General features: G+C 57.6%; 1 protein-coding gene across 9 annotated transcripts in view; it reads right to left on the reverse strand.

Annotated features, from left to right (window-relative positions):
• The window catches only part of PDE10A (phosphodiesterase 10A), a 145,210-nt gene that overhangs the window by 21,710 nt on the left and 108,018 nt on the right, over positions 1-15,482 (reverse strand). For 8 of the 9 annotated variants that reach the window (XM_054697968.1, XM_054697966.1, XM_037520703.2 and 5 more), the window contains 4 exons: positions 11,152-11,294; positions 9,214-9,306; positions 6,234-6,420; positions 1,283-1,425 (listed from right to left, as the gene is read on the reverse strand). In XM_054697968.1, coding sequence (XP_054553943.1) covers positions 1,283-1,425; positions 6,234-6,420; positions 9,214-9,306; positions 11,152-11,294 — 566 coding nt within the window. The remainder of the gene's footprint in view (positions 1-1,282; positions 1,426-6,233; positions 6,421-9,213; positions 9,307-11,151; positions 11,295-15,482) is intronic. The other variant, XM_054697965.1, reaches the window with a different exon arrangement.

The raw sequence follows: 15,482 nt of genomic DNA on the forward strand, positions 1-15,482 counted from the left end.
CAGCACCCACCCACCCAGGTCAGCACCCACCAGGACAGCACCCACCCACCCAGGACAGCACCCACCCGGGACAGCACCCACCCACCCGGGACAGCACCCACCTGGGACAGCACCCGCCTGGGACAGCACCCACCCGGGACAGCACCCACCCGGGACAGCACCCACCAGGACAGCACCCGCCCACCCAGGACAGCACCCTCCTACACAGGACAGCACCTGCCCAGGACAGCACCCTCCCAGGACAGCACCTACCCGGGACAGCACCCGCCCAGGGCAGCACCCACCCAGGGCGGCACCCACCCACCCAGGACAGCACCCAGGAGCTGCACGTGCAGGGCCGGCAGGGCCAGAGGGTGGGGCCCACTGCGCCCTCCTGGGTGCTGGGCTGGGGCTGCTGTGCGGGCATCTCTGGCAGGCAGGGGTGGGGTCACCGGTGTTGGCGATTAGCTCACCCCAGCCCCCTCCGCTCTGGGTGAGGCCAAGAATTCCAAGCCTCAGTCACTTGATGGCTCTCCTGGAACACCCCTCGGCCCCAGGGATAGTCCAGGAGCCGAACGAGGTCTGGCCGGGCATCAGACCCCTCTGGCGCGTGACCCAGGGCACCGCAGGAGCTGGGCAGGCCGGCCAGGCCCAAGGCTCTTCCTCCACGTCCACGTCCCCCCGCACGCGCCGGCACAGGCCAGTCGGCGGCAACCTGCCGGAGTTTATCTGAGCAAAACTGCCTTGAGCCGGGCAGAGCTAAACTGGACGTGGCCAGGAGCCCCTGCCCGGGAGAGACTGCCGTGGAGAGGGGCTGGCCAGGAACGGGGGGCCCTCAGAAAAGCCGGGCTGGGACCTGCCGGGGTCCGCACCAAGGCCGGCGCGCCCTCAGGTGAGGCCAGGCCCCCGGCGCTGCTGCCCAACGGCGAGACAGCGCGGCTCCCGGGAGGCATCCCCGCGCTGGCCCGAGGCCACCGGTCAGGCTGACCCGTCCGCACAGGCAGACGCCCAGGGAGGGGAGACGGTGACTGGACCCTCCACTCACTTAGAAAATTTAAGTTGCCGTGGAAAGACCCTCTGCTGCTGACGCAGACGCCCCGTGAAGATCAGAGATGAGACGGCACAGAGGGCGCAGGGGGAGGTGAGGAAGGCGCGCGTCGGGGCGGCGCAGCCCAGAGCAGGATCCGCCTTTTGCTTTCAGAGATCTTAGTCCCTCGTTCCCGAGTTCTCTGGGGAGACGCGCGTCGCCTGGGGAGGCGGCTCTGGCCCGGGGGCCGCAGGGCCGAGGCCCCGTCATACTCACAGCTCGATCTCCTTGCAGAGGCGCACGGGCAGGCTGAAGTGCATGAGGCCCTGCCACTCCTCGGAGGTGCAGATGCTGTGGTAGGACAGCTTCTCCATGGTCACCCGGTAGATGCACTCCGAGTGGCGGATCCTGTGGTACATCTGCGCAAGGACACGGCGGCGTTAAAGCGGCGGCGGCCTCCGGTCAGAACGTGGCTCCGGAGCCACCACGTTGGCCACGACCCAGGACCTTCCCGCACACCCCGGAGAGGCCCGCGCAGGTGACCGCGCTGAGGGATTCCTCGCTCCTCTGGCCGACGCAGCGACGCCCCCCTTCCCCAGTGTCATCCCGGAGCTAGGGGTCCCCACGAGGGGCGCCTCGCCGGGGCTGTTCTCAGACTCGCGGCCCCCAGCGCCGGGAGGAACGAAGGCCACCGTTCCTCAGCCACGCGGCCCGGGGTTCTGTTATGGGGCCCAAATGGACTAAGACTCGCCGAGACTTAAGACGCTCTCTCCGTAAAATCGCGCTGGAGGCGCTTCCCCACCACCTGCACCCCGTCGTGAGGCAGCCGATGTGCCTCGGATGTTCAGTAACGTGAGAAAGACATTTAAAAACTCTCAAGTGGAAAGCACACATTTTTAAATGCTTCCATTTACTTACTGAGCTAGCGTTTTTGTTGTCCCCAAACAATAATAAAGTTTACGGCGAGAACCTCGTTAAACGTGTGTCCCGGTGGTGAGGCTGCGACACGCGGTCAGGGGGCGGCACTCGGCCTGGTTCTGCTTCCTGCACTCCCACGCTCCGTGCCCAGCTACCGTGTTTGAGAAAGACACGCCAAAAAGCATGTGGCTCCCGGAGGAGTAACAGTAGTGTTGTCTGTCGGGAAACATCACACCCTGAAGAGTTTTGTTCTATAAACACTAATATTTGGGCTGAAATTCAGATAACTCCGCCCCTTTCCTCGCCTCGGTCAGTTCGACCTGCAAACGACTCAGTCGCATCTTTATAGACAATCAGCAGGCTCCAAACCACAGAGCTCAACGAGGGTCCTCGCGGAGAAGAAGGCAACCCGTTAAAAGCTACGCCATAAGGTGAAATCGTGAAAACCTGAAGGATTTTCAGAATGGAAGATGCCGGGAACAAAGAACAGAGGGAACGAACAGAAAACGAGTAACAAGATGGGTGTTCTCACCGCGGCACCCTGGCCAGGGGCTACGTCTCCCTGGAAAGGCAGAGGCAGAGGGGAGACAAGAACAAGGCCCCGCGGAGACCGTCTGCAGAACCCACTTCAGACACGTCGACACCAACAGGGCAAGAGGGAAGGCCGGGAAACGTGCCACTGGACGCCAGCCGCGAGGCGCTCGAGGGCCGGCTCAACCTCAGACAGAGCAGGTTTTAGAGCAAAGCCCAGGGGTCCGCGCGTCCAGAGGACGGTGGCGCTCCTCAAGGGCAGTGCCTGTCCACTCGGGCGGCAGGACAGAGAGGACAGTCTGGGCTGGAACTGGATGTCCACGTGAGCTGCAACGGCCCCTCTTGCACCATCAACACTCATCTATTCAAAATAGCCCACAGGCCTGCACGTAGGGCTGTGAGAACTTCTAAACAAAACCATACAAGAAGATGTCAGCTCGCTCCGGTAAAGGCCGACAGCACGGACGGGCGCACTGGCGGGCCGGGCTGCCTCCACATGGACAGATGTTCTCAGAGGCGGGGCGAGTGCAGGACAAGCCGGACACCGCAGAAAGCATGTGCGAGTGACCGGCCGAGAAGGCAGCAGCACCAGAACCCACTGATCGCAAGGATGGGCCAGCGCCCTGAGGACACACTTAACCTGGAAGGCAGGGAGACTGCGGAGGCAGAGGACGGACACACACCGAGGCGGGATGTGAAAGGGCAGGACACTTGGCAAAATGGTCTGGCGGTTCCGGAAAAGGCCAAGCACCCCCCACCCAAAAGCTGCCCAGCCACACCTCGGCGCTCGCGCCAGGGACTGCACACACACCGCGCGTGCGTCCACGGCAGCTTCGTCAGTGGCGGCCAAAACCCAGAAATAACTTGAATGCCACCAAGAGGTGACAGAAGCGTTTCAGGGACACCCACACGATGGAGTACTACTCAGTACTGAAAAGGAACAAACTATCACCCACGTGGCTCCACGGATGAGATGCGACATAATTAACTATGCTGGAAAGAACAAAGACCAAGAGGGATCCAGACTGTGAGAGTCCATTTACGGAAAGCGATTCTAGAAAACACACAGTCATGTATCGAGACACAGGACAGCCATCGGCGGTTATCTCAACTGGCTTGGGGGAGGTGAAGATGGGCAGGGTGGGGGGCGACAGACAGGCACACAGGCCTGGGAGGGAGGGGCCTCGTGAGGGCCGGAGCCATCATCTCTCTTGTTCTTGGTGGTTGTCATGGGGAGGGGGTTAAGGACGCCCGTCGAGCTGCACGCTCTCAACAGCTGCCCCTGACTGCACATTCGCAAACCTCAGCAAAGCTGTTTAAGAAAACGCCCCTAGTCTTGTTAAAGCCGGCCTAGGTGACACACATTTCAGCAAAAGTCACATGCAGTGAAGACACGTAGTCGCCTGCAAACGTCTGTCTTCAAAGTGTTCTCTTCTTAGCCTGAATTTATTTGGAAAGGCAGTTACTGTCTCATACGGGAGTCTCACCACTCACGATTTGACCGCTCAGATCACATGTTATTCGCGTGTATCTCCTCAGTAACAAAACACTGTCACTTGTCGTGGGATGAGGTCAGCCGGGTGGAGAACTCACCCTTCTGTGAAAGACGCGCGTGCGCACAGTCTGTGGGGCCCGGTCCCTCCAGCCAGGACCAGGCGGCAGCCCCCGAGGAGGGGGTGGAACTGGAGTCGTTCTGGGCAGCTGACGATGACCCCTCCTGATGGGGACGGGGCCCAGGCTGGGCCAGACCTGCCAGGGCGGCCACACCCACGCCTGCTCGCAGCTGCAGGGGCTCCCGGGACACCCCATCCGGCCAGGGCCCGCCCCAGACGCACGCAGGTGTTCACCATCAAGGAAATGTCGTTTCTTGAATATTACTCATCTAGCAGCACCTCTGGAGAGAAGTCCCCCACTCCCTGGTCCTCAGGGCAAGGCCATTTGATGCCCCCACCCCTGCCCTCGGCTGCAGGGGCTGTGGAGGGGCGGCTGGCAACTGTGGCGGGTGGGCGCCGCCCGGGGGTTACCCCAGTTCTGTTAGCTCTGCGGGGAAGCTGCTGGAGGGGTGTGAGGGCGTGGGGTGAGCGCTGCTGTTTTACTCAAGAATCCCCCTGGGCCCTGTGGCAGACACGATGTCAGACTAGTTCACCCAATTCCCACAAGAATTCCGCAAGGCACTTTTTCCTTTATCGTCATTTTCACAATCACTTTCAAATGATCCTTCTCACCATTCCACATCAGTGAGAGCTAATGACTCCCACGTAGAAGGAATTTAATTTTTAAATAACATTTTCTCTATAAATTCAAATATAAACCCACTTATGTGTTTGTAAATATATAAAGTTTTGAACCTGAATATATTTTGTTTCGTAGTCAGTATATATATGCAACTCGTGCATTTTAACCTTTTGGCAGAAATAAAAACTTTTGGCAAATTCCATGCACATCTTACTCCCCAGGCCCCAAAAACCTTCACTGTGGTGACTAAACGGCCACCGAGAGCAGGTGACCAGCAGGTGGCCTTGGCCCTTGGTCCCACTCAAAGTGACAGCGCAGGCAGAAGCCGGGTCGTCTTTTTAAGCTGATCTTTGGCGACGGCGGTCAGCGGCCGCTGGGCTCCCGGGCCAGAGGAGGAGCGGGAAGGGCGGCCACTGCCAGCCGCAGACGCCGGGGTGGGGCGCCAGGAGGCAGGCCCCGGACGAGCTGAGGAGCCCCCGGGGCCGCAAAGCGGCCCCCCGCGGTCAGGAAGGTGCCCGAGGACGCTCGGCGAGTGCCGCTCTGGGGTCTGTCCCTGGCCGCATCGCCGTCACCCTCACTGCACGGAGCCGGGCGCGTCAGGGCCCCGGGGCGGCGCTGGGGACAGCCCCCCGAGAGCAGACTCCGGCCTGCTGGGGGCTGCTCTCTGACCCCGAGCGCGCACCAGGGAGGCCTGGGCGCCCATGGGGGTGTGGCGTGACCGCGCAGACTGCAGCCCCGAGGGCAGGGACGGCGCCGGGTTCCGTGCACGTGGGAAGGGGGGCACGCATGCATGGTGGGGGCCGTGCACCGGGCGCCGGCGGCCGTGACCCCGCTCCCCGGGTGGCTGCAGGGAGCTGCTCTCCACGCGCGCGTCCTGGCGGGTCCTGCTGAGCTGCTCTTGGTGACAAGCACCAGGGACGCACCCACTGCCCGGTGAGCCCTGGGAGCGCTGCGCAGGGTGGGGAGCGTTGACCCTGAACTTCGAAATCCCATGGACGTCCCTCAAGGGCCACGACCGTTTGTGGAGGACTAAACGCTCCACTCACTTAAAATATCACACCAGGAAAGGGACAAGCTCAAGCATTTTAAAGTGCGATTTCATGAAATAAAGGGACCCTCCTCCTCTTGTCAGGGCCCAGGGCAGGACCGAGGCGAGGGTGAAGGCGCCCAGGGGTGCACGCAGCCCCCTGCTCTTCCGCAGACGCTGAGGCTGCGGGCGGCGGGCGCCACGGCTGAGCCTCTGCCTGTCTCGTCTGGGGCCGCGAGCGCAGCCTGGCACGGCCCGGCCCACCTCACCGCCCCCGTGCCAAAGAGGACTCCGGCTCTGGGGCTCTTGGTCTCTCTCACAAACGCGCCCCTTGGACAAAATGCAAACTATTATTACCTCGTTCTTTCCCAGGGGCGTCTTAGCGTTTGTGCACGCCGGGAGCGGCCCCTTCTGGCGGGGAAGGACGTCTCCAGGGAGAGCGGAGCAGCCCGCAGCCGCGCCGAAGGGGCCCTGGATAGGCCGGCGGCAGGGGAGGAGGGCGCGGGCGTCACTTACGTTGGCGCAGTGCAGGGCCAGGGCGCAGAACACGGCAAACATCTTGAAGTTGTTCTCGTCCGTCTTGGAGAAGGCGCTGCCGCTCAGCTTGTTGACCATCTGCACCACGCCGATGACGCTGCCGCGGCTCACGATGGGCATGCACAGGATGTTTCTGGTGGTGTAGCCCGTGTACAGGTCCACCTCTCTGGCCAGCGCGGCCGGCGGCGGCAGGAGGACAGACAGGAGCAAGTGAGCCCCAGGCCGGCCTGTGGCGCCAGCCTGAGCGCGAGCGCCCGCCCGCCCGCCCCCCCCCCGGGGCCAGGGGCTGATCAGGGAGCTCTCGGGAGTCCCGCGGGGGCCGCGCCATGGGAGGGAACCAGCATCACCAAGTAGCCAGACAAGATGTTGGTTCAGAGGAAAATTACGAGAAATTTGGTAAAACGAGACGTTCCTGCCAACTGGGCCGTGCCGACGCGCCAGGAACTCGCTCAACAAACAGAAACGGCAGCGGCCGCCTCAGGAACGCAGAGCAGGGTGAGACGCTGCGCCACGCCTCTCCTGAGTATTTCCAGTGCACAGGCTTCTTGTGCCTGGTTTCCAGCACCCTCCTCGGAAACTGATTGTGCCTTCATGACGTTAATAGCAATTTGGTTATACTGCAGTCAATCAAGTTTTCTATTGCATATTCGGAACCTTTCCTCCTAAACAGATCTCAACTTAGGGCATTTGGGGCCGGCCAGGGGGCTGCCCACAGGGCGCAGCAGACCCCTCCTGTCTCCTGGCTGCTCCCCTCAGTGGTGGATTTCAGTGGATCCGCCTGTTCTGCTCCCTGCTCTGTCTCTGGGGAGTCCTCTCACCCCCACACCTCTGGCCTGCACCCTAGTTCGTGTATGCTTAAATAAATAAGTCTTTAAAAAAAATAAAAAACTAAAAATAAAACTTTTTAAAACTGTCTCCATTTATAACGGCGGGAGCGTTGCACCCTAAGACGGAGTCCGCTGTGATGGACACAGCCGCCCGCCCCTCCCTGGGCCGCCTCGCCGACAGCGGAGCTGAGCGCTCACAACAGGCTATGGCTCCGACGCCAAAGCCCTCCCTCCCCTTCACAGGGCAGGTGCGTGACCGCGCTCGGAGGGCCCTTCCTGTGACCGGGTCTCAGCGCCACCGCCGTGAGCGCCACTCGAGGGAGGGGGGGCCGGCTTCCCGGGGCGTCCCCCTCAGCAGGCGGCCGAGTTGGGCTCTAAGTGCGGACCCCACTCCCGCTCAGGCACAGGGCGCTTTACCGACAGCCAGCGTGGGAGAGACGTGAGTAAGGCGCCTTGGAGGACCGCGCAGCCGCCTGTGCGCAGAGGTGCCCGCTTTTCTTGGACGGACACTCAGCCCGGGCTGACGGCCCAGCCAGGGCCTGCAACCTTCACAAGGCACAAAACCGCTTTCAACGTGGCCGGACAATTCTCCATTCCCAGCTGCAACGCAGAGGGGCCGTCCTGCCAGCCCTCCCGCGCCAGCTTCTACGGTTCTCGCCGTTCAAGTTGGTGAGAGGCGGGATCTTACTGTCAGCTAAAGTCAAGGCCTCCCTTCACTTGTCCTTCCTACTGCCAGGACACCTTCGCGTGTGACGCGTCTGTTAACATCCTGTGCCCTTTCTATTAAATTGGTTACCACTCTGTTGGAAGGCTTGTTTGTGTGTCCCAGAAAGCTGCACTTTGTCAGGTATATTTTGCAAAACGTTTCACTTTAATAATTGATTCAAAATTTTTATATAAAGATTTTAGATAAGAATATATATACACACACATATATATATTTCAGCTCTAAATAATCGCAAGTTGGCTTTTTGGAACAAACAAATTTCATTCTATTCCTAATGTATGGAGAGGGTCTCACAAGGCTGCAGGTGTGCTGACGCACCTGTTGCCTGTGACAGGGGAACCCCTCAGAGACCTGGAGAGCCCCTCCTACTGCTTCTGTCATCTGTGCCTTCCAGTCAGTCAGGCACTTGCACTGGTTGGACGCTGCTGTCAACACATATAAACTCGCACTCCCTAGCAAAGCATTGATGGTGAGAGTTTCCATTTTCAGACATTTACTTTTTTTAACTTTTTTTAAGATTTATTTATTTATACAAGAGCTGGGGTACAGGACAGAGAAGTGGGGGGCGGTGAGAGGACTCACCAGAGACAGAGTGGGGAGCAGAACAGGCAGATGGACCAAATACACCGTGGGGAGCAGCGGGGAGACAGGAGAGGTCTGCCTCGCCATGTGGGAATCTCCCTGGCCGGCCGGGAATCAAACCTCCACTGCAGAGGCTTCAGACAGCCCCACAGCGCTGCGCTCAACCTGCTGCGCCACCGGGGAAGCCCCATTTTCAGACATTTATTAAATCGTATTACAGAAAGGGGTTTCTAGCTCGCCAAAGAAATTCAAAATAAGACAAAAACATCTGAACAAGCCACCTAAATGCCAACTTTAATAATGTATAATACAAGAGGAAAACGATCTGGCTCCTACTTTGTGTCAGTCAGGGACAGCTGCCTGACCTTTAATGAATAATTTCACTAAACTTAAAAACTTACCGAATTAGCATTATCACAACCACTTTAAAGATGAGCAAACTGAGGCCCAGAAAGGTAACTACTCCAGGTCACACCAGACCTAATACAGCACCGGCCCTGGATTCCAAGTGAGCATTTACTTTAATCACCAAACGTCATGGTCTATCAGGGTGTGACTGAGAAGTAGGGAGCAACTCGGGTCAGGGTGATGACACCATCATGAAAACCAGCAGATTTAGCGACCAAAGCTCAAGCCTTTCACCCGCCCCCAGCGGGTGCTCAGCAGTGGTGTCGGACCCACGCTTCCTAAAACGCTGAGGCCGCGGACTGCTCCACAGTGCGAGCTCCACAGTGCGAGCTCTTGTCTGACGAGCAGAGGGAGGAGCTGAGTCAGGGACAGAACTGGGCCCCAGGAGCCGCACTGGGGGCTCACGCCCACTGACCTGTTGAAGCGGGGGTCTGCGTAGGCGTCCGGGATGTTCAGCACCTCCCCCGTCCTCGCCACCTGCCCGGCGATTCCCTTCTCAATGGAAAACCTGCACACACGAAGAGAGGCGCAGCCAGTCAGCGCACGCCGGCTCTCAGGCAACTCGGCACAGCTCGCGGTTACCACAGGTGGCCCACAGAGCACTGTCCTACTGAGGGGCTCGTCCTCACTGGCCCTCGGCCTGTCCCAGGCGGCCGAGAGCTGTGGGTACGGAGCGGGAACACAGAGACTCCGCGCTCGCGGGAGAACCTGCCTGAAGATCAGGGGTGCCGCGTGCTGAGCTACGCCGGGCTGCAGCTGGAGCTGAGGCGCGGGCGGCCTCCGCCTGCTGGGCCGGTTTCTACCCTCAGCACCTCTTCATTGTCAGGATGCTGCGATGCGAATTGTCCTGAGCAACTCCTGCCTGGCGTGGACCCGGCCCCACGTGGCTCAGTGATTTGCTGATATTCTTACAATAGCAGCCGCAGGCCTTACGAGACGGCACAGCCGTTCCACTGTAAGACACCTGCGACACGGGCGCGCCGGGACAACAATGCGACTCGCAGTGTTTTTACTCTCCAAGCTGTTCCGTGTGAAAACAGGTAAATACAACCGCCCTGACAAGCGCACGGCAGCATCCTTTCTTTCCTCTACACACTGTCGTCACGACAGCTTCTCATCACAATGCTGTCAGCCCGCAGGCCCTGGGATGGAGCTCGTCCGCACGCTTCACGATCCAAAGCCTGGGAAGGACTTTCAGAATATCCCATCGTTAACATTGTAGGAAGTATTTTTAAAATAAAGTTTCACTCTGAAAATTCGAAAGGCAACTGGCTGGAAAGAGAAAGGACTTTCTTAAAACTCCCCACAGCGGGCCCAGCAGGGCACAGCGTTAGGCGCTTCCAGCACATTCCCGGAGCCTGGGACACAGCGCACCGCCCGCCTGCGAGCCACACGCCGGCCGAGCGTGTGCCCCGGAGAGGGCTCAGGGCACTGAGGGGCCAGTCCTGGGGAACCACAGCCCTGCCCCCACCCCCGCACCTCCCGAGCATGAAAGGCTCCCGCCATGACCTTGACATGGGATCCACTACGATCCTACCCATGGGACCCGCCATGCCCCTGCGCGTGAGTTCACAGCAGCTCAGAGAGGGCTGCTGGGCCTTCAGCAAGGATCCTCCCTGAGCTAAAGCCTGTCCAGATCACGCACGAGATCCAACCACAGGCAGGCAGGAGCCAGTCGGCGAGGCGGGGGCAGCACTGCGCATGGCCCTGGGGTGTGCCGGGCACCTTCCCGGTCAGGTCATTCACTGCCAGGACCCCGGCCCACGGCCAGGGTCCTCCCTTGGGGGCAGGATGCCAGACAGCATCCTCAGCCCAGCCTTCAGCGTGTCGGGGAGGAGCGGCGGGCAGGAGCATAGGGGCCACGGTGGAGCCTTGCATTGTCACTGCCGGCCCTGCCCGCGAGGGGTGATCGGTGGGCGACAGGGCGCCCCACCGTGGCTGGTGTCCACCACCCCCTCCATGGCCAGGCAGCCGCGAAGAGGGGCTGGGCCCCCAGAGGCCACGGGAACCGGTCGCAGCCGGGGCCCAGCACCAGGCAACTGCCCTCAGGCTGGCGTCCAGGGAAATCCCATCCCAGGCCTGGGAGGACCTGCTGGCCATGCCTGCACCTGTACCCGCCTGGGGGCACTAGCAAACTTTCCAGCCCAACTTCCAAAGCCCACCTCCAGGAGCCGGCGTCGCCAGGAGGGAGGACAGGACACAGCCCAGGCGCGGGCTGGCGGGCGTGCAGTCCACTCCCAGGACGGCCTGCGGGAGGCGCCCCGGCGGGAGGAGACCATGGCGTGACGAGGACGGTCACACGCACAGGCCTGGCTCCGGCCCCCTGCGGCCGCCACGGGCCCACGCACTGTACCTGATCTCCTTGGTCTTCTTGAAGATGGGCTTGCCTTCCTTCTCCTCCCCGATGTCGAAGAGGTCTGAGTAGAGCTCCCTGTTCTTGTGGTCGACCTGGAAGAGGGCACAGCGGTCGGCGTTCACCAGGTTTTTTGCATATATCTGGAGAAAGAGAGGCCACGAGAGGAAGCCGGTGAGAGACGCGGCAGCCACGGGCGCTTCCACGGCGCCACCCTTGCCCTCCGTGTCTGACGGCGGCGGCACCCTCTCGGGGACGACAGGTGCGCAAATGCAAAGGGCGTGTGTCAGACGCCGGGGACACAGACACACCCGCAGATGCCACGGGAACAGGAGTCCCGCAGGGGCGGGGAGGGGGCCAACGCTGCCCAACTCCCCAGAAGCCTCGGCCCCCGCCTCTGCCCGGAACCCCTCAGGCCCCCTGGCCCCTCGGTCTGAGCTGCTCCCAGTCCCAGCCACGTACGTTGGACAGCCCATGAGCAGAGCCCCTGACCAGAGCCCCTGACCAGCCTATCGCCCTGCTGCCACCCTGGTGACAGGGTGCGGCCGGCCAGCGTGTGTCCACACTTTGTACACGTTCACGTGCATCACTTGACGGGATGCTCAGCAGCAGCGAGAGGCGCCGCATCGTCGTCTCACTCGGCCTGCTGGGACAGCGGGTCCAGGTAAGCACCAGGCCCGGCCCCCAACTCGCCTGGCAGCCCCGGCCTCTGCTCGCGGGCAGAGTCTCCTTTTCTGAACGGGAAGCTGGGTTTTCAACTCAGCCTCCATCTTCCCTGTTCACCAGTCACCAGAGCCCGCCAACCATCGGGGCCTCGCATGCCCGCTGTCTCCGGGGGCCGCAGTCAGCACACAAACACCATGTGCACCCTGCGAGGGCCGCGGCAACCTCAGCCGCCCGACCACGGCAGGAGGAGAGTCCGCAGAGGACAGAATGAGCCGCGAGAAGCCCTGCATCCCAGGCTAGGGAGACCTCGCGCCGGCCACCGAAGCAGAGGGCAGCACAACCTCCAGCACAGCTCCGGCTGCTCAGGGTGGACGACACCAGAGCAGGTGGGGCCTGGCCCTCTGCGCCCTGTGTGCGCCCCCCCTGCTGCTATGGAACCGTTTTCAGTCACTCGACAACCACTGGCTGCGCGTGATGGGCAGGCTCGACCCCGTGGGGCTTTCAGGGGAGCAGGATTCTGGTTTCCTCGTCTACATTAGTCTCTGAGTCTTGGCTCAGCAGAAACTGCTTCTTCCCCTAGCCCCCTCCCACCACCATGTCCCAATGGCCTAGAACCAGCCCCAGAACACCGGCCGGCCCACTGCCTGTTTTTGTAAATAAAGTTTTATTGGGACATGGCCATGTTCACGCCGCCCTGTGTGGTTTGTGGCTGTTACACTGCAGACCCAAGAGGAGGTGGCCTGCGGAGCACAGGACTTGACCATTAGGCCCCTGACAAAAAAGAGTGCCAACCTTTGCATAGGACGTTGGTCTCCAGAACGTACAGACACCCCATGAATCTTTGAGGAAGGATGAAGGGCAGAAAGGCAGTGATGGTAATACATTGTTGGCAAACAGACAAGAATCCCTCGTCATTTGGCAAATTCACGAGCTCTCCGATCATAATAAGGACCCCGCGCAGATTATATTATGCAGTGAAATGAGCCTCCAGTTGCCCAGTGCCATGTTAGCTACTGAATGCTTTGTTGCAAATCTATATCAAAAATTATTAAAATCTGGATAAAATAGATAACTTTCTAGAAAAAGTAAATGAATTTTGAAGAATTGAAAATTTTAAGATGAACTAAAATCATAAAGACAATTGAAAGAATTACTGCTATGAAAAGCATCAGGCCACGTGATCTCGAGAATTAAGAAATTATTAAGAATCATCAACAAATAAGTTTCCATCCAATTTAAACCACTTAAATTCAAAAAGATCTAAACTTCTGCAGTCATTTTTACAACCCTAGCATGTCACAAAAACTGACCCAGATGCTGGTAGCAAGAAAACCATCAGCCAATTTACCGTGCAAACAGTAGGAACATCATTAATAAAAATAATTGCTAATTAAACACGAATAAATGAACCACTATCACACCATTAGAAGATCCTACAGCATTCGTAGAGGTCCCGTGCCAGAGTGGATGATTAGGATCACACAGGCCGGTCCCAGGAGGGAGAGTCTCATGGTGACCTTCAAGCTGTGGAAGTGCGGGTGCTGTGGTTAGCGACGCTTCAGGACCCACGCAGCCCTAAGCGCCGTCCTGAGACGTCAGAACCTCCCGTTAGGGCTAAGACATTACAGTCGAGAGTGAGACAAAGGCACGTGGTCATAATTATCAACAGAGCCAGTGCCGCCCAGAAGCCGAAGAAGGAAGGTCAGGGAGTGGCTTCACGTGTGTCCACAGATGCTCAAGCCAGAAGGAAATAAAAGTGACCGATCTAGGAGTAAAAGTTGTAGACCCTCTAGTTAGGGCCTTACCCAGGGAACGCAAGAGTGGTTCGGCAATAAGCAATGACTTCACACAAGTCCCTATCCTAACTGAAAAAAGGGGGGGAAAAGTTTTACAAAATTTTAGTAATGCTTTACAAAAGTTTGACAATACGCAACACACAATCAGATACAAACCCATAGCACATTACGAATGGACACACTTTATGTCTTTCAGTTGATAAATAATATCGCTGGGAACACACATGGCAATGAAATGTGAGAGGCCCACCCACACCTGAAGGAAAACAGAGCCGCTCGCGCTGCTTCCACTCAACAGTGTTGCAATATCCCAGCAAACACATTTTAAAAAGGCACAAGAACTTAGAGGTGTAAGCAGTGGCAAAGAAGAACCTCTACTATTATCACATACTTTACAAATGCTTGTGTTTCTTTAAAATCCAAGACCTGAGATTTGAAAAGAGCTTAAATAAAGGAGACCAAAGTAAACATGCTCAATTGAGAGACATTTTTTAATTGAAAATAAGTTAATGTTTTTATATGAGAATGGTTTGTATTCTGAAGAAATCAGTTCTATTAAAGTTTTCCCATCAATTTAAGGTGATTCCAATATAAATCACACCTTGTGGAGTGGAACGGGAATGCAGGGTGAGCGCCAACATCTGAAAATCAGTTTGTGCAATGCACTGTTTATCAGTGGGATAAAAATTTAAAATGACAGAATTATCACAATGCCACATCGAATTTATGACTTGAAACATTAAAAATTAGGGCTTTCAGGCCTCCCCGGTGGCGCAGCAGTTGAGCGCTGGGCTGCGAAGCTGCCCGCGGCCTCTGCGGCGTCGGTTCGATCCCCGGCTGCTCCCCGGCCACCGGAGGAGGGTCCCGCATGGCGCGCAGACCTCTCCTGCCGCCCGCTGCTCCCCTCAGCAGTGTCCTTCGGTCCTTCTGCCTGCTCTGCTCCCCGCTCTGGCTCTGGTGGATCCTCTCACCCTCCCGCGCTTCTGACTGTGCCCAGTGCTTGTATAAATAAATAAATCTTTAAAAAAAAATAGGGCTTTCAGGGAGATTTATCAATTTGATAACAAGCAGCTATGAAGGTCCACAGCTGACATCAGACTAAGTGGTGTAAGGCTGACAAGTCCTCCCATCAGTGGATCTGGAGAAAGACAAGCACGTCCACACCCACAACTTCTACCCAACAGCGCGGTGCTGGTGGCTCGACCAGGTCACTGATGTAAGGGGAAAAATGCCTCCAAGAGCCCAGAGCTGTGAAAGCTCATAATGAGAAGGAAAACGGCCACTCATTGCAGATGACACGACCCTGTATATAGAAAATTAAAGACTGGTTTTATCAAGTTATAGGTTACATGATCGAAATATAAAAAAACAATTTTGTTTTTATGTCATTTCAGTGGAAAAACCTGAAGACAAAAATGAAGGAAACAATTATGATGGCATTAAATATAAAACACTTAGCAATTAGTTTACTAAAATCAGAGCAACGCTTACACTCTGAAAATTACAAAACATTGTGGAAAAAAATAAGAAGATCTAAATAAGGGGGAAAAAACCCCATTGATGTAGGGGGAGACTTAATAATGCTGAGGTGGCGATATTCTCCAGGTCAACCCCTGGGTTAAACACAACCCCTGTCTGAATCTTATCTGAATTTTTGTAAAAATCGACAAGCTGATTCTAAAATTTATATGAAGTTGCAGGTGACCCCAAACAGCCAAAGATATTGGGAAAGGAGAAAATAATGGGGGACTCACACTTACTGATCGAAATTTTCTTCACAACAGTAGGCAAGACAGTGAGGCGTGTTGTTAAGCCAGACATACCGATGGATGGAACAGAATTGAGAGTCTAGACATAAAGCCAAGGATC

Source organism: Talpa occidentalis, unplaced genomic scaffold (genome assembly GCF_014898055.3).
Source record: "Talpa occidentalis isolate TD23 unplaced genomic scaffold, MPIMG_talOcc4v2.1 talOcc4.2, whole genome shotgun sequence".
Taxonomy (NCBI): domain Eukaryota; kingdom Metazoa; phylum Chordata; class Mammalia; order Eulipotyphla; family Talpidae; genus Talpa; species Talpa occidentalis.